Source organism: Achroia grisella, unplaced genomic scaffold (genome assembly GCF_030625045.1).
Source record: "Achroia grisella isolate CSIRO2021 unplaced genomic scaffold, CSIRO_AGI_Agris_v1 utg780, whole genome shotgun sequence".
Taxonomy (NCBI): domain Eukaryota; kingdom Metazoa; phylum Arthropoda; class Insecta; order Lepidoptera; family Pyralidae; genus Achroia; species Achroia grisella.
The window spans coordinates 130486-152149 of NW_026713020.1; the positions used below are offsets into that span (position 1 = coordinate 130486).

A 21664-nucleotide genomic window follows, 5' to 3' on the forward strand; every position below is an offset into this window, starting at 1 on the left:
ATCACGCGGTGAATCCATGATATGCTAAGAGGTCTGTCTCTTAACGAACTTTATATATTTCCAAATAAATACCTATAATTATGATTACAGCTAATGAAAATCAAACAAATAAGGTATAGATACTTTACCTATACATATAATAATACCCGATTGCGTCCTGTAGAAATAACAATACATATAACAATTTAACAAAATAAAATCTTCTGTGTAGGTACTCGACCTAAAAGATGTTATTTTGTTTAATGTCATCAGTCACCATATTTGGATATTTAGTAGTATGGTTACTGTGTTCTCGACATGGCATGCTCTGTATGTGTCACATACATCCTAATTCACTTTTATTATGGATTATAACTATATGAGAAAAACTCTTATTGATAAAGACACACACTTATCAATGTAATAGAATCCTAGATGATGTTTGTTATAACTGTAATAAACTAATCTGTTCATCTGAGCGATTGTGGACGTTAATCTCAGAAATCGCTTAACCAATTTGGGTGCGCTTTTCACTCGTGTACTGTGGAAAGCTTTGCTTGAAATCTAGTGTTTGTTTTATTTCACTCAGTTTAAAAAACAAAAAAGTTATTCGAATACGAAGTGAGCTTAGCCGGTCTTAGCTGTTAGAACAAAAATCGCAGTACTGTGTACCTAGTATTAAATTCCCAATATATATTATCCTTTATTGTTAATGAAGAAATATGATTTTATTTATAATATGCTTATTACTGTAATACCTAATGAAAGCAATTGTCTTGGCCTACGTCTGTTTTCTTTTTTGGATAAAATAAATGTTGCCTGTCTTCCTCCATCATGGCGTTTCAAGCGTTCATATTATTCGACCATTACCATCAGATTGGCCATATTCTTATTTGCCATTAACGTGATCTAAGATGGGATATGCTCTATCTCCACATTTCCATCAACTGTTTTAGTCCTGAAAATTTTAAACTTTTCTATATATAATGTTAGTATGAATGGAAAAATATCCGATAAGTTGTTTACCTTTCCTTTAATTTCAATTCGCAGAAGCATTTATAAATATACCAAAATATTTTTTGTTCAAACCTCGTACCTACATATATTACTACATAAATTTTATGGAGATTCTTCCAATATCTATTACTAAACTATTCCACCGGGCTTATTTACACAGTACTCATATCTCAAACATAATTTATAATACCTGCCGAATTCAATTCATGTGTTTACTAAATAAATAAAACGACTTGACTATAATAAAACAAATGTTGACAAACCAGTTAGCAGACAGGTTAAATAAAAGATGCTTAAAGCTCGAAGTATTTATTCCTGTTTTAATAGGACATAAAGAAATACATACGTATATATGAGTATGTGCCATTTAACTCTTTAAGAATATAGTTAATGTACCAATCAATTATATGAAAATTAACTTTTTGTCAGTCGTTTTAACTAACATTGATTCATCAGAACCATTATTAATGAATCTATGCATCATAATGTCATGTTTAATGCACGTATTGAATAGGACAAAAAGTCTATTGTTTGTCGCCGAACTACGGTGTGATTGGGGTCAAGCAACCGGTCTGATATGACACCGGTTATAATAAGGAGAATGGTGAAGCATAGCGTACAACAACATTGCCATTCAACTAGCAGTTTTTTCCGCAAAGCCTTCAACAGTGCACGCGACGGTGTAACAACATTCGTTAAATTTAAATAGATTAAGTTTATATCATCATCTAAAAATTTATATATTTACTTGTGTCCAATTGTGTCGTGACTAATTGTTTTTTTAAAGTAAGTATAAGTTTTATTATCTAAATTTTTATTTACACATACTTACACGTAGATTTCTTTAAAAACCTAATGAATTAGTATTTTTAAGAATGTATTTGTTTTAACTTAATTATATTTTACTAGATAGGCCCGCTTTCACCCGCGTTTAATTTCAATAAAAAATATAGCCTATAGGTTATTCTGATGCATCAGCTTCTTCTCTTTCTTCTTGCTCTTAACTTTACAGTAATATACACTGTAAAGTTTCGTCAAAATCCGTTCATTGGTTTTTCGTGAAAAAGTAACAAACATTCATACTTATAAACTTTCGCGTATATAATATTATTAAGATTTCAAACTATTGTGATGAATGATAATTACAACATCGAATAAAACATTTATAGAATAACGCAGTATAATATAATTACAAGACATTATTCATTAAATACGCTTCCTGGCTAAAACAATGGACTGGTTTGGTATTCTGATCACGAACATACCGATCTTCGCAATATAAAGATTTTATTACCTACTATATAGAATGGACATGATCAACGCAAATAGTACTCGACACATTCTTAAGATTCGATTATTTGTAAAATGTATATTATAGATAAATGTACGTGAACAATAAAATACAACAATAATACAACACCAAGTATGAAGCAAGACCTTGACTATACCTATAATATATATTATTATATATAAAAAAAATTACAAAACTAGCCATTAAATGATTAATAAAATATAACAATGATGTTATTAAATTAATTATAAATAGCGAATACATAGTTAATAACTAATCTAAATTGCTAGTATGAAATAGAGAAAATAGAAATCCCGATCATAACTTGTAACTCAACTTCAACCTCAACTGCAACTCCAACTCTATAAGAGAACTCATAAATTAAAGCGGCATTATAACATAATATAATATAAACCAGGCACATACTTGTATCAAAAGCAATATTACTACAACTTAATAATAAAAATAGTTCTAAAAATACAATATATTATATCATATTTTATTAATATAAGTGATTATAGTGATAGTGATAGTTATATTTTGCAAAATTATATTTGATTATTTAATGGATGCATAATATTTTGTTTAATGTAGTGGTAGCAGATTTAAACACAATCATTTAAATCTATTATGTAATACATATTAATGTAATAGAAAAAGTTATAAAAAAAGTATTAACTATTTTTTAAGGTGACGAACACTATGACTTAACAACAACAATATAAATTAACGGTAGATTCTATGTATTAGAATAATAAAATGATATCGAAAAAAACTAGTAACCTAGTGCCTCTATTTAAGATTATCAAACCAATGATATAATATTATTATCTTATAAAATGGCGCAACGTACAAGTGAAAGTTGCACTTGAGTTCTGACGCCATTTGGTCATTCGATGCAATAACTAATGTTTGTAATAGCTATGCGCATAATATAACACGAGTGGTTTCATCTTTATTTTATTTAGTTCTACACTACTATTTATAAATTTGTATAAAGCTTGAATAAAGCAGTGATTTACTATGAAATCTGAATATAAAAAGTTAGTACGTACTTAATTATAAAGTCGACTTATTTTATTTTATTAAATAAATAATTCAATAAAATAAAATAGGTCGACTTATAAAATAACGAACTGTTAACTTAGAGCCATTAAAATATATTTATAATACGACTGAATACCTATTTATAATAATAAAGAACAATCTTATTAATTGTTCCTTATTCGTATTATAAATAAATATCAATTTTTAACAAATAATTACATTCGAAATATGTTAATATGAGAGGAAACTATTTTTAATTACGTTTTAGAAATTGAGATACACATATCTATGTACGCGATGTTGCTCTACCTCGTTTGTTTCTGCAATTAAGTTAGCTCTGACTCTAGCTCGCTTTCAATGACAACACCTGCTTTTAAATGAAAGGCATAACTAAATACCATTGTGATATACATTTATTTTTATTTTTATTTTAATTTAATAAAATTTAAATTTATATTTTAACTATTATAGTAGACTCGCAAACATATAAAGATAAATAAAAGATTTACTCCCGAGCATATTAAGTCAAACCATGTTAACACCAACTAAATTTTGATACCGCAATTTTAAATAGAGATAAGTAGTCTAACGGAGATATATTGCCGCGACCTATCTCTATCAATATCTATAAATATACCACTGAATGGACTTACCGGGTATATACAAGGATATCTTAGTCCTTGATGCTTTTTATATCTACAAGCGACGGTAACCACTTTCCGTTTTTGGCCATCAGCACATTTGCAATTCCGGTTACAAAAGATTGATGTTAAAAAAATAAAGGAACATGCACTGTTAATTCAGTCATGTATAAACAAGTGATGAAACAGATACACCTTGCGATAGTAGAAGGGCACGGGTAAGCAGGAAGATAAAATTTACTTAGTAATTATAAAAACAACATTAACCAAAAACACTAAAATATATATTTCAACTTACAAGTTATTCCTTGTGAGAGTCTGGAGTCTGAACTAAGCCTATTATATCTGAACCATAAATGAAATTATCAAAAGGTTTCTTTAATGTAACTACAATTTAATATAATGATATTAATGGTGTTATGGATACTACATAACTGATACAAATATAAAATACATTTTTTTTAAATACAAACATATTGTACATAGGGAACATCCAGACCAATACAAACACTCATGAATACAGATGTTTGTATCGCGCGAAGAATCGAACCCGCGACCATCGGAAGTAAAACAGTATGCTAAACCGCTAGACCACAGAGGCCGACTGCGGTAGCTAGACTTTGTATAAAGTCGTCTGCATGTGTGGGCTTGCTTTATAAGCTGTATTTCGGATCAACTGTGACATGAGACATTGAAATTATAAGGATAACAGGCATAACATCTTAGTTCCTCAAAATATGATATCATGGGCATCATATGATAACATAATGTCGTAGTGCTGGTCATAAATATATACTTGTAAGTCTGATGATATAAAAAATAGTTATAAGATATGATAGACACTAGTGGTAACACTTAACCGTTGCCATTCCTAATTACTATAATGGTATGCCTCCGTAACCTATAATTTTATTGCTCTTGGCCTTCAAACCGAAACACATCAGGATGCTAGCTAACAGTAATAACTCAGACAAACGTACTCATATAGACCTTATATGTTCTCCCTTTAGTACAATCTATATTTATCAGTGCTTATAATACAGGTTTATCTACTGGTACTTCGCATAACTTCTACAAGTACAGTAGCGTGCATTACATTGTATTTTTGTTGTAATTGCCGCAATAAAGTTGTGAGAAAATAAACTATTATCGCTTTGTAAAATCCTTGTAGCTAATAATTATACGAAGTAGGCATAGTTCAATATCCAAATATACTTGGATATTGAACTCCAACCATATATATTTTAATTTGAATACGTGTTTTGACATGTTATTCGTATTATTTTCTCTTTGTATAGTCAATCAGTATGCTTGGAGATATATATCTACTTTTGTTTATTAATGATAAGTATACAAATTTATTTAAACGTAATGAATATTTCTAAAACTGATTGTTCTAATGTGGAAAAATACATTATTCACTAATGATAAGTCATGGATTTATAAAATGTTTTTTAATTATTATATATATTAGAAGTCTGCATGAACAATTTTGAGAGCCCATCAAAATTGTTATAAAAATAGGTAAATCCAAATAACTTCTTTGTTATGTAATTATTTAATTAAATGTCACGACGTACTAAAACATAATTCTTTGTATGTACGGCGTAAATTCATATAACAAATGTCAAACGCAGTTCAAAACAAAACTCAAGGGGATTTGCCTGTAAGGTATTTTTTTATATAATACTAGCTGTGCCCGCGGTTTCGTCCGCATGAAAATTATAGCCTATATGTTATTCTGATGTATAAGCTATATTACTAAAAGTAACTAGACTAAACTAAAGTTTCAACAAAATCCGTTCAGTAGTTTTTGCGTGAAAGAGTAACAAACATCCATCCATACTTATAAACTTTCACGTTTATAATATTATATATTCATAATAATAAGATAACTAATATCAATATTCCTTTTCATATTAAGGATATTGTAAAATATTAAAAATTATAACGGAAATAAGTAAATATACTGCACATAATTATTTAAATACACCTGTAATAGGTGCGCAATTTTTCCGCTGTGACTTCATCACAGGTAGACACAATCCGGTATAAATATGCATGTTTTATTTACGTCAATGTACAATCAACATTATAGGAATAAAGTACATTTATATCATTATTCTTAATACTGTACTACGTATCTCTCGATAAACAATAATCTTTACTTACATTCGGTTTAAAAAATATTAAATGTGATATTTGCATTATAAATCGTAATAAAAGCATTTATATAAAAATACGTAACACTATGAATTTTCATATGAAGCAGATAGTTATGAATATTCTGATATGTTAGAATTTGAAAAACATTTTATATTCATAATTACTTTACACCATCAGGCAAGAAATTTATATGACATCAAATAACGTAATGGGAAGCAGCAGCGGATTTGCAGACATTTCTAATAGCGGTGACTGAGCTTTACTCGTCATATTCTTGTTTAAATTAAAATTTTTTCATGTTCAACTTTTTCTCAAATTTCTAGAAATTTGAGAAAAAATTACTAGCCACATAGCCTTAATGACAAATTTTATATCCTGTCACGCTTAAATGTCCCAAAATTTTGATTTTTCAAAAAAATACACTACTACATCCTTAACTAAAAAATTTTAAGGCCAAATTCATCTTTATAGTATTGTAGTAATAAATGCACTAATTATAATATAGTACATAAATACAATTAATAAATGTTGTATGTAATTATTAATAATGTCATTATTTCAAATTAATTTATAATAATTGGAATATATAGGTAAGTAGGTATACGATCATTAAACAGTATGCATACTACACTTAACCACTCACTCTACGATTTGGGTAATTGAACAACAGCAGGTAACAAGGTCATTATAGCATTTAGACGTTACGGTCTATGCATGTTCTATGTATAGTACGATTTTTTTTAAATAAATCTGATTTAATATGTAAACAAGCATATATCGCTGTCTATGAATAACTTAAATATATCACAGTTAAATTTCTTAAACAATTTACGATGTATATATAATTTATTTACTTAAAGTTAATTAAAAAATTATCACCATAAAATGTAAAAATACAAAAAAATTAAGACGGAGCAGTGTTTCGCCAACTAACTAACTAAAAGTGAAGTAGTAAAATAACACTAAACCAAATTGTCAAATCCCTAAAAGTAAGTATATTATTTTGCAAAAATATCGCTAGTTAATATTTGCATATTACTTCAAAATACTCCTGCGTAAGTCACTATAAACTCTTTTTATTTTTCCAATTCCTTATAGCTGACTCAAAATAATAAAATTAAATATTAATCAAATATCAAGATCCTATATCGAGCCTATTTCATTATCATACTTGACGAAATACGAGTATATAAATAAATACCACACTTTTCGATTTCATAAATGTATTAAACAATAGTGTAAAATGGTGTTTTTTACAAGTAAATTATACTAATACTTCATTTTAGAGACAAGTTCTTAAATCCATTCGTTATCTCGATTTATTTGTATATTTACTTATGATTTAAGAAATATAAAGGTCTTCGTGGTCAAACATAATCTGGCAATTAGAACGTAAATATTGCTTACACGTCCTATCAAGGCCTCTCTTTAAACATTACACACACATTTAAAATTCCATGTTAAGGAAAATTTAGACTAAAAGAACAAAGAGCACAGAACAACCACATGTGGTCACAACAGCTACATAAGAAGAAAGGACTAAATACAAATAGCTACAAGAACTACAACCATGCTGGACAAACGTGTTGGGATGGAATCTAATCTGAGTTTTATATCTATTATATATATATTCTGGAGATGAAAGTGAGTGACGACTATTCTTACTGTGTGACACAAAGAGCCAAAAAGAAAAAGTATATGTACCCTTTTTCTATCCGTTATTCAACAATGTATAACGCTGTGTTAAGAGATACAAAGACAATACGTTTTTAGAATTAACTGCCAGTTATGCCAGTATGCCTACAGATAATTATGAAAACATAGAGTAAATAGCAAACCCCAAAAAACTGGTCGTGGCTACCATTTACTACAATAATTAGAGCAATTGAAAATGGTCGAGATCATTTAGACTAAAGACAGTAATATCTTACTTTAAATAATGCATATTCTACATTAATAAAAATGGATAGGTATCAAAACTTAGAAAGTAAATCACTAAATATAAACATAATATAAATACAAAGTAATTTTGAAATCCTATACAAGAAAGTTGGATCATGCAGTAGGTAATTGATATAAGTTTACAAGCTGTTGCGTTTTTGGTATACATTATTACCGTATTTTATTTAATATACGGATCCATTAGTTACGATCTGCTTGCTAAAGTAACACCATTTGTCAAGTTTATGTGTGTTTTTCTCATCTTTACTTTAACATTATAGAAAGTGTTTTAGGATAACATCAATTCTGAAGATGTTATAACTTCTGGGGAATAGATTATTCAAATTTTAATGGTGTTCTCCGACATATTCATGAGAGTTCAGCGATGTTACTCTTGTGAAAGTAGAATGTCACATTGTTACATACTTACTGTAATGTTCCAGTATTGATAACACAAAACAAATAATAAAATACATAAAAAAGCCCGAATTTATCCTACGTACGTAAAGTTCCAATAAATACAAACTAATTACCACTGAAAAGCACAATTAAAAAAATATCATTGTAGTTACGCAATTTACGTACCTAAGTATATAATTACTATATTCTTTTTCATGCACCCGGGTAAAAGTAGCCGTAATTAAAATTTTCTTCAGTGAATTATATATAAATTTTTGTAAAACTTTAATAGTTGTGTTAATTTGTTATACAACATCATGACATCCCATTAAAGTCCCACAGCTGAGGCTTGTACTCCCCTGAGAGGAAGATTTCGCTTACTACGTACAACCATGACAAGCGTGTTAGGATAGGATTTATTTAGCGTTTTTCATCTATTACCCTGGTGTATTCTTTTTTTGATACCTTAGTTACCTATTTCGATTCTGGAATTGAAAGAGATTGCTAGCTATTCTTACAATATTAGACAAGGAGACAAAAAAAAGAGTTATATCACATTTATTATATATTATTTTCAAAATTTTTCACAGTCATTTCGAATTGTATATACTCTGATGTTATTATTATAGTATCAGGGTAAATATAATAATATTATTTAAAAGCGTCGAAATATCGTGTGCTTATAAACGGTGTTTATCACCGTCAATGGTAAATAACCCTTTCATATAATGTATTCAACATATTACATATATCCTTCAATGACATTATACAGAACATTATGCACAGAACCTCTCCTCAGTACTTTATAATCACGTAAATATTCACGTGGATATTTACTTGCAACATCTGCAAGTATCTAAGTATTAAGAAATTCTTTGCTTTTTTACAGACAATGGCGCATTCGGCCACATTAATACTGCTCGGCGTTCTGGTGTCGCAAGTCTATACCGTAAGTAGGCACTCATTCGACGAACGATCGTTAACAATATTTAGTGCGAATATTGCTAATGATTGCGAATAACATACATTATAGGGGTAATTATGGAATATGTTACAGAAGCAAGTATTTTATAAAACAGAAAATCCACTATGTTTTTCCTATATGTTAATACGAAAATAAATGATCCGACTATTTACTATTTCCATAGTCTTTTAAGTTCGGTATCTTTTTATGAAATAAATAAGTAATAAAGTATTACCTTGTAAAGAGCTATTTCATATAAATACCGTATAAAATGTTGAAATAGGTTTACAATTTATTACTTTTCACCTATCAAAATGACTATAAATGTAGATAATAAACGTAGCTAGTTTTGACATATAACTTTATAAATATAATCCATGATTTAATAGCACGTATATAATATTTAGGAGGAGAAAAGACTGGATAAATACATAAAACTACCATTGTACCTAAAGAAAATGCACTAAAAATCTTTAATATTATGATGACTACGTTTTAACAAAGTACGAAAATACAATAAAAAATATAAAACGAACTAGACGTATACTGAAATACTAACTGGTACAGACTATGTAATTAGTTTTAACTTTTCTGTCGTCTTTTTAAATGCATTAACCGCCATCTTTTTATAGATGGCTCTTGTTCACAAAGCAATTATAATCACGGCGGGTAATGAATTTTTTTATTAGCCCATTTTCATGGCCTCCGGATATTCGAGAAAGTAAAAGGTAAAATAAATATTTATGGTTTGAAAAAAAGTTCAATGTTTACATTGAAAAATTTTTAGAAATAAGTTTTATACTTGAAAAAAATGTTAATCAGAAAATTTAGAAAGTCGTGTTCGGGGGTTCTATTTTCATGTTTACTTAAACTCATTATATATTAATATTCTCATTTTGAAATGTAGGTATCAGTGTGGTTGTCAACTCAATGCAAAAGAAAACTTTGCTGCAATTAAGATAACACGAACATATACATGTATATTTTGTATATTTAATATTTTATTTATCTTTTATGACATGTTTTATATTTAATAAAACCATATCGTGTTATTAGATTCCGCATATAATTCAGTAAATCTTTTCACTTTAAAGTTACATATAACTGCTTTTAGTGGAAAAATATATACAATTGGTTTTATTACTACATTATGAGAAATAGTCATACTAATTTCATATGTCGAATTTTATGTTTCGTACATTGACAATATAGACAGTGAGGCAATATACAAACTATATATAGTAAATAAGCCAAGGCTAATATTAAGTAAGAACCTTACACTCAATAGAGGATACTGAACATAGTGTTGCTTTATATCCTTTTTCTACTACTAAGTTTTAATTGCTTAATTTTTACCCTATATAAACTACAAAAGCACAGAAAATTGCAATATAAACATTCGTAAAATGCGATGGTCCGAGAAACAGTGACATAAAAAGCAGCGATCGGGAAACAGGAATCGTAAAGGTATCTGCAGAATGAATTGAGCACGAACCAACACACGTTTGGGCCTGAATAACAAAATGGGGAGTTAAGATTACCTTTTATGCTATGTTTCCGACCACACAAACTTTTGTATTGAGATGAATCACAGATTCGTTGTATGCAGGTGGTAGCCACAGTTCATGATAAAAGGGGTTCGTACTTCTATTCTTAGTTAAACGAATCTCTTGTTCTAATTTTTCTATGATTTATTATTACGTATTTCTAAAGTAATAATAAATCATAAAAAAGATATGCGATTACACGTCTAATATAGTAGACGCAGTGAGAGAACTATATATAAAAACAATAAACAAAAAAGACTTCTATTTCAAATGTTGATAAAGGAATATAAAAAAACTGCTGTTTGTATACAACATTTTTTATATAAAACTTGTTATATGTTCAAGTAGTAATTTGTTATTAATTTATGTAGTAAAAATTTAAAAGAACACACTTGTAATGTTAATCTTATTTTAAAACTAAAATTACAAATTTACAATAATATTATTTTCCATAGACGTGAATACGTACAGTACTTGTATGTCGCAACAATTACTGAACATAAAATAATTGCTCTGGGTAATTACGTGTAACCGTTACTCATGGAATCCACCATATTACTTAACAAACGTAAATTATAGTGAACAAAGTATGATACAATTAAGACAAAATTTCAAGGTATTTATATAATAGATTTTTCTGTTACCTTATCTACAAAGAATACTAAATGTACCTAAACTTTTTATAAAAAAAATAATTTGACTTCTTTTATGAAAAACGGCATCAAGCATTCTTCCATCTTCCATGAGACGCGCTCAAACTAAGTCCGAAACTCATAAATTATTCAAAAGCTAATAGAACTGATTTACCCAGTATTTCAAGCGAAAACTTGACATTAAAATTTTCAGATAAGTCTTTTTTAGGCACAAAAATCATTACTCTAGTATTTATTAATATAAAAAATGTACCTATATTGCGTACTTCTAAAGAAAAACGTGGTATCTACCATTATACTTATAGCGATACTCATTTTTTTTCTAATACTGTTTAGTATCATCCATCAAATATATCGACTGTGTGTCATGTAAAATTTGAGTCACAATTTCATCCTTCATTTCGTTTGACAGATGCTGAATAAATTAAAAATATGCTGTTGTTCTCTAAAGTACGAATTCAAACAAATCCATACAAAAGTCACGCAAAAAGGCTGCAATTAAAATTTATTGTAAAATAAAAAATTGCCTAAACGAATATATATTTAATTATGTAATAACATCAAAAATGGTAAAGCTTAAAGAAGAGGTTACATATGATGTACTCGTACAGTACAATAAAATTTCTGTTTACGTAGATATATTTTTATTGTTATATATGGCCCATATAATGAACTCATGTGAAAAAAATACCTACGAATATATGTGATAATAATAAAGTCCAATGGCTTCTTTGAGGAAAATATAGTTTTACTCAATCTTATAAGTTGTTGACACTTTCGTGATTTAGTTGCGATAATGTATATATATATATATATGCTTATATAGGCATTGTCACGTTACCTCAATCCCCACATTTACGAGGGATACCGTGAGTTGAATCATAGTTCTTGATATTAAATGGTGTCCATTATTAAGCAGCTTACACAATAGAGAGCTATGTTTAGAATGATGTATATTCGATTGCCACGCGCCGTTATCTCGCTCACAATAGGAAATCCGAACCGTTGTTTAACTCACCGGCGAATTTACGATAGGTACTATTTTGACAGCTTAAACGAGCTCTTACGAAACAATACAGCAGAGTTTGTTTGCGATATATCAAAGAGACCTAAGATAGGCTTGTTGTCATGTCATAATATGCAGGTTGAAATTATTAATTAATGATTAATTGACTGTGTTAAACTTGTTTATAAAAGTAGCTTTGTAACACAAATTTATAAACAAGTTCATGTAAAAATCATGTTTTAAATTAAATGCTTAAATCCCTTAACAATCTTTATTTTATTGATAAAATATTATCTATAATGTATTATATATCCAATAATAACATTTAAATAATATTTCAGGATAAGTTATTGTAATAAATTCACATTCAAAATAATGTAAGTTTAGGTAATATCAGAAACAAATTTATATTCTCCATATTAATATTTCACAAGTAAATTCGAGAATAATAGGTCTACAAAATATCTATATCCTATCTAATCCTCTATTTCATGGGATTCAGATTACATCAAAATTTGATTTTGTGAAAAATAACCCTTCCTATACAATTTCGTTGTTACTAACCGAAGACAAGATTTAAAACTATAAAAAAAATATTTATATTCAAAATTTATTCTGTTTAAAGTCTGTTAAAAGGAATCGCAATTTATTCTCGTCTTTTATTACGACGAAGTCTTAATTTTGTTGCATTCAATTTTATTCTGAAACTTACTAGAGCTGAGGAATAAAAGTAAACTCATATAATTGCAGTTTCATTTCTATATATACTACGTAACTGTTCTATATAAGTATTATTTAACAACATGACGATAATAATACGAGTAAAAATTAACATTTTATTTAAATTTCTTCCTTTTGCTTTTAAAGAAATAAAATGAAAAATCATTTGCCCTGAAGAAACATGGCGTCACTTTAAGGATTTTCTTTTGATTGATAATAGAAACTGGATTATGTGAAGAGGCGAGGAAAATGTAATTTATCAGGGTAATAAAAACAAATAAATTCAATAAACGCTGACTATCGAGTTATCAAATGGCCTTTTTATGAAATCGTAAACGAATATACGTTTCAGAATTATTTAATTACTATTCATTTAGAAATAAATAGTAATAGAGGAGGTACAGGACCATCGCCGTGGACGGCTTTGCTACGTTTTAGTAAAGTACCCACAAATAGTTTAATTATTTATACACAATAGCGGTCGTAATTATGAATTCACTACACATTTTTACTTATATTGAGATTAGCCATTTAAAATTTATAAATAAAAGTAATAAATTAACAAAATTTTCACTAGTAATATAGCCAATCATATTACTTTCTGTTACAAATTTTACAATTTACATTTATATTAACAATATTTTTGCTTATTCAAATTTAAACAGACAGCTAAAACTAAATTTAATGAAATGTGTAATAATACCCTCATATATATTATACCATACCCAATTATGTAGCCATAACAATTTTTTCACTCATCCTTTCGTCTGTTAATATCAAACCAGATGATGAAAAGGATAGTATAATATCTTACACCTTTTTTTCTATTTAAGTAAAAACTTGAAGTGATAAATAAGACTAACGTTTATTTTTCAGGCACCCCAGCTAATTACATTCAATGATGGGAAATTGGGAGTTAATTTTGGAGGATACCATGCAGCTGTTGGTATTGGAGGATTAGGTACTTAACTTAATATATATTATGATATTATACAACTGTTAATCATCATCATCATCATAATCATCGCAGCCCGGAAGACGTCCACTGCTGGACATAGGCCTGTTAATATATATAATAAATTCGATTATTTTGATAAAACAAAACACAAAATCAATTAACTGACAAATAATTACCATCACGTTGTGAAAAACCCATAACGTCAAACCTATCACTTTATGTGTCTATCATTGTCAATCAAAAAGGACGTTATTATGTCCTGTCACAGACACAATGATTCATTCCCAAGAAATAGAAATGACATCAGAAACAAAAGACATGCGTTTATGAAATTTATTCTGAACAATAATTTGAACCTTCAATTTTAAAAATGGTTTTGAACCTATTAGACGTATAAGATCACAGAATATACAAAAGTCGACTTTAAAATGTGGTGATACATTATTATTACTTGAGAAGCATCTGTCTTATTGTATTGATTTAAGAACATGAAATACAGTGTATTATTTCTTTCGAAAGAGAAATTGACACTGTCTTTTGGAGCATTTTTCGTTAATTGGTTCATAGGATGTGCATATTCTTATTTCATCAAGACATTTAGAAAAAACTTGAATGCTGAATATAGATTTTTTTCAGGTACTAAAGGAGGAGCAGGCGGTGGCCTCTTCGCTGAAGCTGGAACACCTTATGGACAATCAGCAAAAGCTGGGTTAGGTGGAGCAGTTGATTCTAAAGGAGGGTCTGGAGGTAAGATCTTTTAGTTTGCCTTAGTCAAATTTTATATAATTCACAGGGTTGAGTTTAATCATGAATACATTATTATCATTATTTCTGACGAAATTATTGCAAAATAAACATAACAATACCTCAGTCTTTCAAAGTTTTAACAAAATATATCGATATACATTAAAATGTACAAATATATTATACAATTTTCATTGTATGTAGTATTGTAGAGATTTGTGGTACCAAATTTTATCAATTTAAACGCCCTTGGGAACTATACCGGGAAAACCGGAGAAAGCACAATAGATTTCATTAATTGACTCTAATTAATGTTGTAGAAAGGCAGAACATACTCCCCATTTCAAGTAAAGTAAATCTAAGATCTAAGTAAATTATTTAATCTCCTTATACCTCACATTGTTAATTTCCTATTATAATGAATATTTAGAGGTACACATGATTATTATAATATTATTTTGGTAAAATTCGATGGTAGTATCATATGAATTAATATCTCTCTATGCAAACAATATTCTAATACGTCTTGTTGCAACGTGAATGATTTATAAATATTCAATCACTTTATAAATTAATTTGTAAATTAACAAATATATGATGATGAGAATTGTATAAAAGAAAATGTACGGATGTTTTCAGGAGGTTTATATGCCGGCGCAACTGCAGGTGGCAATGTAAGGGCTGAAGCTGGTCTTACTGGAGGAGTTCAAGCAGACAAAACAGCTGGAGTTGGCTATGCTTCAGCTCAATCTGGAAACCATATGGCGGCATCGGGTTTGGTAGGTGATAGAGTTGAACTAGCAAGGCGAAGAAAAGAAGAGAAACGCAGGAGAAAGGAGCAAAAAAAGCAAGCTAAAAAAGCAAAAAAAGATTAATCAATTTCCCAGTTTAATTTTTTGTATCTTTTCAATTACTAATACTCATTTTACATGCTTGTATCAAATAATATTCTCATTTTTTTTATTAAAATGAAGTCTGATAGATGTTGTTATGATTAACTTGATTTAAAACCTGTACTGAAATGTCTTTCAAATTATGATGTAGCAACCAATATCAGAATTAATAAAGGTACAGTAGCCTAATTTCTAGCGCATGTGCTATCACTATTCATGATTCATTACGCAAAAATCTATAATGCTGCAAATGCATGAAGCTTGTCTTAAAAATACATATAAATAATCTAACGTTTTTTTTAAAAACGAATCTATTTTACAAGCACTTGTGTCTTCACTTATTTTATTTTTGAATACTTTTGTTTGCGGCATGTGGCACTCATTATGAATGAACTATCATTATTGCCATGCATCTATAATTTGTTACTTATACATTTTTTTGTATTCTAATACAAGTAAAATCACAGGTAGGTGACTCATCTGCAAATGGAGGATCAGGATACATGTTTTCGGGCACTAAATCTTTTGGAGTATCCAGAGGAACAGTAAAAGAATCCGATCTTGCTGTCCAGCCAATAGAAGTTTCAAAACCTGTTCAGAAAAAAGTTCATAAAGAATTCGACTTTGATGCTGCTAATGAAGTTAACTTTGTAGCATTAAAGGATGCTCCAGTTAATACTGACACAGATGATGAAAATGTAAAGACTGACGTGCAGCCTGCAGTTGCTGTCAAGGAAGTGAGTAAATCTTGTGATGGTAAAATTAATGTATAGATTATTCTAGTCATTGTTTTATTAGTATAGAATAACACTTAATTGTTTCATAACTATTTTACGATCTCTTCTCATAAGAGTAGGATTTAGTCTACTATATACATGCTATTTAGCGTACTTTGGTATATGATTTATTTTAGATTACTACTTCACAATCGCATATTACATCGTTCTGGAGTTGAAAAAAATGTTTTGTTTGTTTAATTATTTGCAAAAATATTTACATGTATAACCACGATGTATACATAAATATTACAGATATATGTACCATCTCGACCTCAAGTAATAGAGAAACATATTATTCATACTCAGTACAAACCCCGACATCAGTTACGTAAGAATGCTTATATTGGAGGGTTCCTTGGTGGAGAGGTCCAACCTGCACCGGTAGTATTTCAAACTCAACCAGCTATCGCAAGGAGAATCGACGTGGGCGTTGATGCAGCTGCTGATGCTGGAGTTTCTGCAGAAGAATCCGTCAATGGAGGTGCTGGAAACCATGGAGTATACACAAAACAAGTAACTTTCCAAAGAAATCCGGACTTCTTTGCTGACATTTTTAATGTAAGTATAATACTATCATATATAGCATATTTTGTATTGTAATTTAAAATTATAATTATTCATATAATTATTTTTATTAACATTAAACTAAGTATCACACACACAACTGTGCGACTTAAATTTAACTAACTATTATCTTACCACGAAATCTATGTAATTTTCTTTTAACTACCTATATAATGGCAAAGAAGCTAAAAAGTAAGAATCGGTGAGAGCAAATGGAACAGCAAAGTAAAATAACTTACAGATTTCACTTAAAATAAACTTATAGAACTTCTATATTATTTCAAATATGTGTGTATTTAAAATTAATGAATACTGACTTGGTTTAAACTATATTCAGCTCTATTATTATAATTCAAAGCACAATAAAGTTCGCCTATTCATTATAGAGTAAGAGTTTGAACTTTCTGTTCAATTCATAACTTGTGAATAGAAATATGCTTATTGAATCCTTTACCTCTATTTACTAACATACAATATAAATTGGACATTCAAGTCAATATGGAAACAAATAACATTATTTGGCTTAAATAGGAGGTAAAAATAATTCACTATATTCTTAGTTATTACATATGTGTATATGGATAATATGGAAACTTTTACATATTACAAATTTATGTAGAGTATGTATTGACCTCGATGTCGTAATAGTTTTGATCATTTAATTTACATATATTTAAAATTTAATATACTGTCACGGTTGTAATTTCCACAGATTCCCATTTCGGCCCTGAAAGCAGTGGGTAATTTCCTTACTAATACTGCCGGAAGCACCAATGTTTCCGTTCAGAAAACCGGCTCTTTGCAAGCAGGTGCTTACTTTGTGTAATAATAATACATATTAGAATTAAGTTTTGTACAACGACAATAATAAAATAATTAAACACTAATGCAATTTCATTTCTGTTGTGGCAAGTAATTTATTAAATTTGTGATTGTCATAAATCTCGATCTTATATTTAGATCCACATAAAAATATTTATGCACATTTTACAGCTCTGATAACCTTGAAGCTCGCCTCTGTAGGGAATACTCGAGAATAATCTTAACGCTTTCGTTCCTCTCATAATTTTGATGATATTTTTATCTTTTAGATTTTATTTTGTATTTGTTTTTTTTTTGTACCTATCGTGACTTAACAACATGTTTCACAAACTTGTTAAGTACTATATTATCACTTATTATCTGAAAAATGGTGATGTTAAATATTAAACCACAATTTAATTTCTGTATTGAAACTAATGTTCTTATATCTCTGTAAAATGGTACTTACTATGTTTTTGGACCAATATAAACAGATATGAGGAAAAGTTTCCGTCATGGTGCAAAGCTGGATGCAGTAGTTAATATTGTTGCTGTCTTACATGTTTATTATTTTTCGGTTCTAAGAGTGAAAAATAATAGGTAATTAAATTGAAAAAAGATGTGATGTTACTAGTTATTGTAATTCAAGAGCAGAAGTGTGAGGTCTCTGGTGTCGTTAGTGTCCATAGATTGCGTTAGCTGTTACCTATCATGTTTAAGAACATCAAGCTTAATTATTTCACGTCTATGTGGAAGTATATGTATGTCAACACAAAATGAGATGTCAGTTCCATGTCAGTAACAAAATCAACGACACCGGTATAAGTTACAAGTTATATTAAGAATGAAAAGATTGACAGCTGATCTACTAGTCTAGGTAGACTGTTTTCTTCTATTATTTCACCGCAGGATGTAATAGTTCCATCACTCATTAGTTTTGCAATTAGAAGCATGTCAGTAATATACACTTTATAATAACCTTATTAAAGTAGCATCTCATTACTGCATGACACATCTACTCTACTTGCCTCCATAAGCATAGACAAGTGCTCGTTTCATCTTCTTCTAGTTCCATCTATATGCATCGCATGTTATTTAATTTTTAGTAACATTTCTTTTTTCACCTATTGTTTAATTTCTGTAACAGATTCTGATACAAATTCATCGAAGAATACCCCGGTATCATCACTTTCATCATCGGATACGGAGATCACGTTACAGGCACCAAATGTATCCCAAGTTATTGACGATATACTAGCTGTAAGTTCATATTCATGCTTAAAAATTTTACCAATCATACCATTCAACCACACATTTTATTTTCAAGTATTTATTTATAATATATTAGTAGTTAGTGTCTAATATATCAGGATTTTTATAATATATAAATATATGCCTAATTTCTATTTATTGAATATTTTATGTAGTAACAAATATTATTAGAATAATAATACGTAATTAGAATTTTAGATTTTGCAGGTTATTGGTAAGTAAAATTATTACTTGGCCTTTATTGAAGTACTAGAAAAATATGCAATTGATATTGCATATTGCATATTGATTTGAAGATAGAAGTACTAATGGCTCATTAACAATAAATAAGTGAGTACATGGTATGTATTTATCAATAATTAATAAAACTGTACAATAAAGTAGAAGTAACTTAATTAATTTAAATAGCGAAGATCGAAGATCGAAGATCAAACATACTGTTGCACAGTATGTTTGAACAGAAAATTATTGCAATAGATTTTTTTTTAAATTATTATGGCAACAGAAGACGAATTAAAAGTTACGTTCAAGCTTATTGTCATATTACAACTGTGATCCTATAAAAAAAAAAACAAATATATACATACTCTATATAATTTAAAGCATATGTTGTTTGAGATAAGAATTGATAAGCATATCTCAATTATTCACTGATTTATATTGTTTTATTTTAGTTCAAATAAATATAACATTAATTCGAATACTACATGCAAATAATTATCCTGCTTTTAAGAAATTTAATATTGTGTGAAAATGGAAGTGCAAAATAATTATCTTACTTCTAATCTGATAATAGAGAGAGCAACCGCTGAAAGTCCTACTTAACAATCAGTCGTCTGATAGTGTCTTAATTAGCTACTTACCTTACTAATATTTTCATGACAACCTGAAATGATTATGCTTATTATTTCAACATTAGTATGATTGCACACTATTGCATTCATATCAAATGGCTGAGGTATCTAATCGATATCAAAATAATTTTTCAATCAAAATATTTTTGTAATATTCACGAAAACTACTACTTATTTGTAGAATTGCTATTGTCAATATATCAGTAATATAGCTGTAACAATCTCGAACGTAACAAAAGCCACAAAAAATAGCAGTCCGGAGTGGATGGATTACATCTTCTCCTAAAAAATGGGGAAAATAAATTGCGCGTCACATTGCTACGAGAATTCATTTGGTAAAGTACACACAATCTGATGTTTAAAAACACAATGTAGCGAAATGGATATGTATCCAAAAGTAATAACCTTATAGCGGTTATTATTTTTGTAAAAGTATTTTTTGTATTATTTGAAACTATCGTCTTTTCCATTATAGATTCCCATTAATACACTGGGAGCTGTGAATAAATTTTTGGAGAACAACGTACCAGCTAGAAGAAAAGTACAGGTAATATAATACACTATATACATTTTTACAATTCTGCATTTATAAAATAATGTTATACATTTTAAGTCATGTTGCAGAATTGTAAAATGGGTATTTCGAAAAAAAATTGTAGTAAGACAACTTATTATTAAGCGACCCGTCTATCAGGTGGATCGCTATAATTTAATAATTATAACTTATGATTCTCCTATGATGATCTCTTTACCAGGGACATTTGTTCATTTAAGCATAAGATCTGGACTCGTCCAGTAATGACCCGAATAACGAGAGTAAATTGAAATTTATCAATTTCAACCCTCACCCGGTCCTTCCTAGTATATATAGTATCAACAAACTTAAACAACGCGATTCATAAATGAATATATTTTTTTTGTGTATCTCTCATACAATGTTGCCAATTCTATATATAATTACATATTATTAATTTCCATAGGTCAGCCAAAACGGAACTAATGAGGCACCAAGAGCTAGATTGGGACCACACGCGAGAAGACGAGCAAACAAGCAAGTTGTGATTATTCAAGAAAAGGAGTCCCCCGAAAACAAAGAATAACTGTATTAATATTAATGTATGTGCATTATATAGATATATTCTATTAGTACAAAATATGTATACAGTACATAATTTACTGTATTAAAAATGAGAGGCATTTTATTGTAAATATATAATATTCAATTACGTTAATAAATGTGTAATATTAATTGTTTTCTTTTATTGCGATACGTGTCTTTCATTGATTTTGTTAGGAGATATCATCTACTACAGCATTAGTAAATTTCTATCTACTAAAGTATGTTTAGAATATTACACAAATTGTTATTACATTATGTATCTATGCATGTAATACACAATTTAAAATACATCAGTGATCATTAGTCTA

At 28.8% G+C, this 21664-nt stretch overlaps 1 protein-coding gene across 2 annotated transcripts; it reads left to right on the forward strand.

The window, feature by feature from the left end:
- The first annotated feature begins 1614 nt into the window (after nt 1–1614).
- LOC131850994 (period circadian protein) lies at nt 1615–21455 on the forward strand. 2 transcript variants are annotated; one of them, XM_059201417.1, is made up of 11 exons: nt 1615–1782; nt 9371–9430; nt 14248–14332; nt 14966–15076; nt 15713–15852; nt 16434–16703; nt 16998–17303; nt 18022–18118; nt 19258–19370; nt 20712–20783; nt 21217–21455. In XM_059201417.1, exons 2-11 carry the CDS (start codon nt 9374–9376, stop codon nt 21334–21336), a joined length of 1371 nt encoding a protein of 456 aa, XP_059057400.1. In that variant the 5' UTR covers nt 1615–1782; nt 9371–9373; the 3' UTR covers nt 21337–21455. The 2 variants fall into 2 exon arrangements, with proteins under 2 accessions (XP_059057400.1, XP_059057401.1); XM_059201418.1 differs by having other exon boundaries at nt 17052–17303; nt 21217–21454.
- The last annotated feature ends 209 nt before the right edge of the window (nt 21456–21664 follow it).

Coding starts and splice junctions, on each gene's coding strand:
- LOC131850994 (XM_059201417.1), top strand. CDS start 9,374: ATGGCGCATTCGGCCACATTAATACTGCTCGGCGTTCTGGTGTCGCAA. Junction 19,371..20,711: donor TTATTGACGATATACTAGCT/GTAAGTTCATAT, acceptor TTTCCATTATAG/ATTCCCATTAATACACTGGG. Junction 20,784..21,216: donor CAGCTAGAAGAAAAGTACAG/GTAATATAATAC, acceptor TAATTTCCATAG/GTCAGCCAAAACGGAACTAA.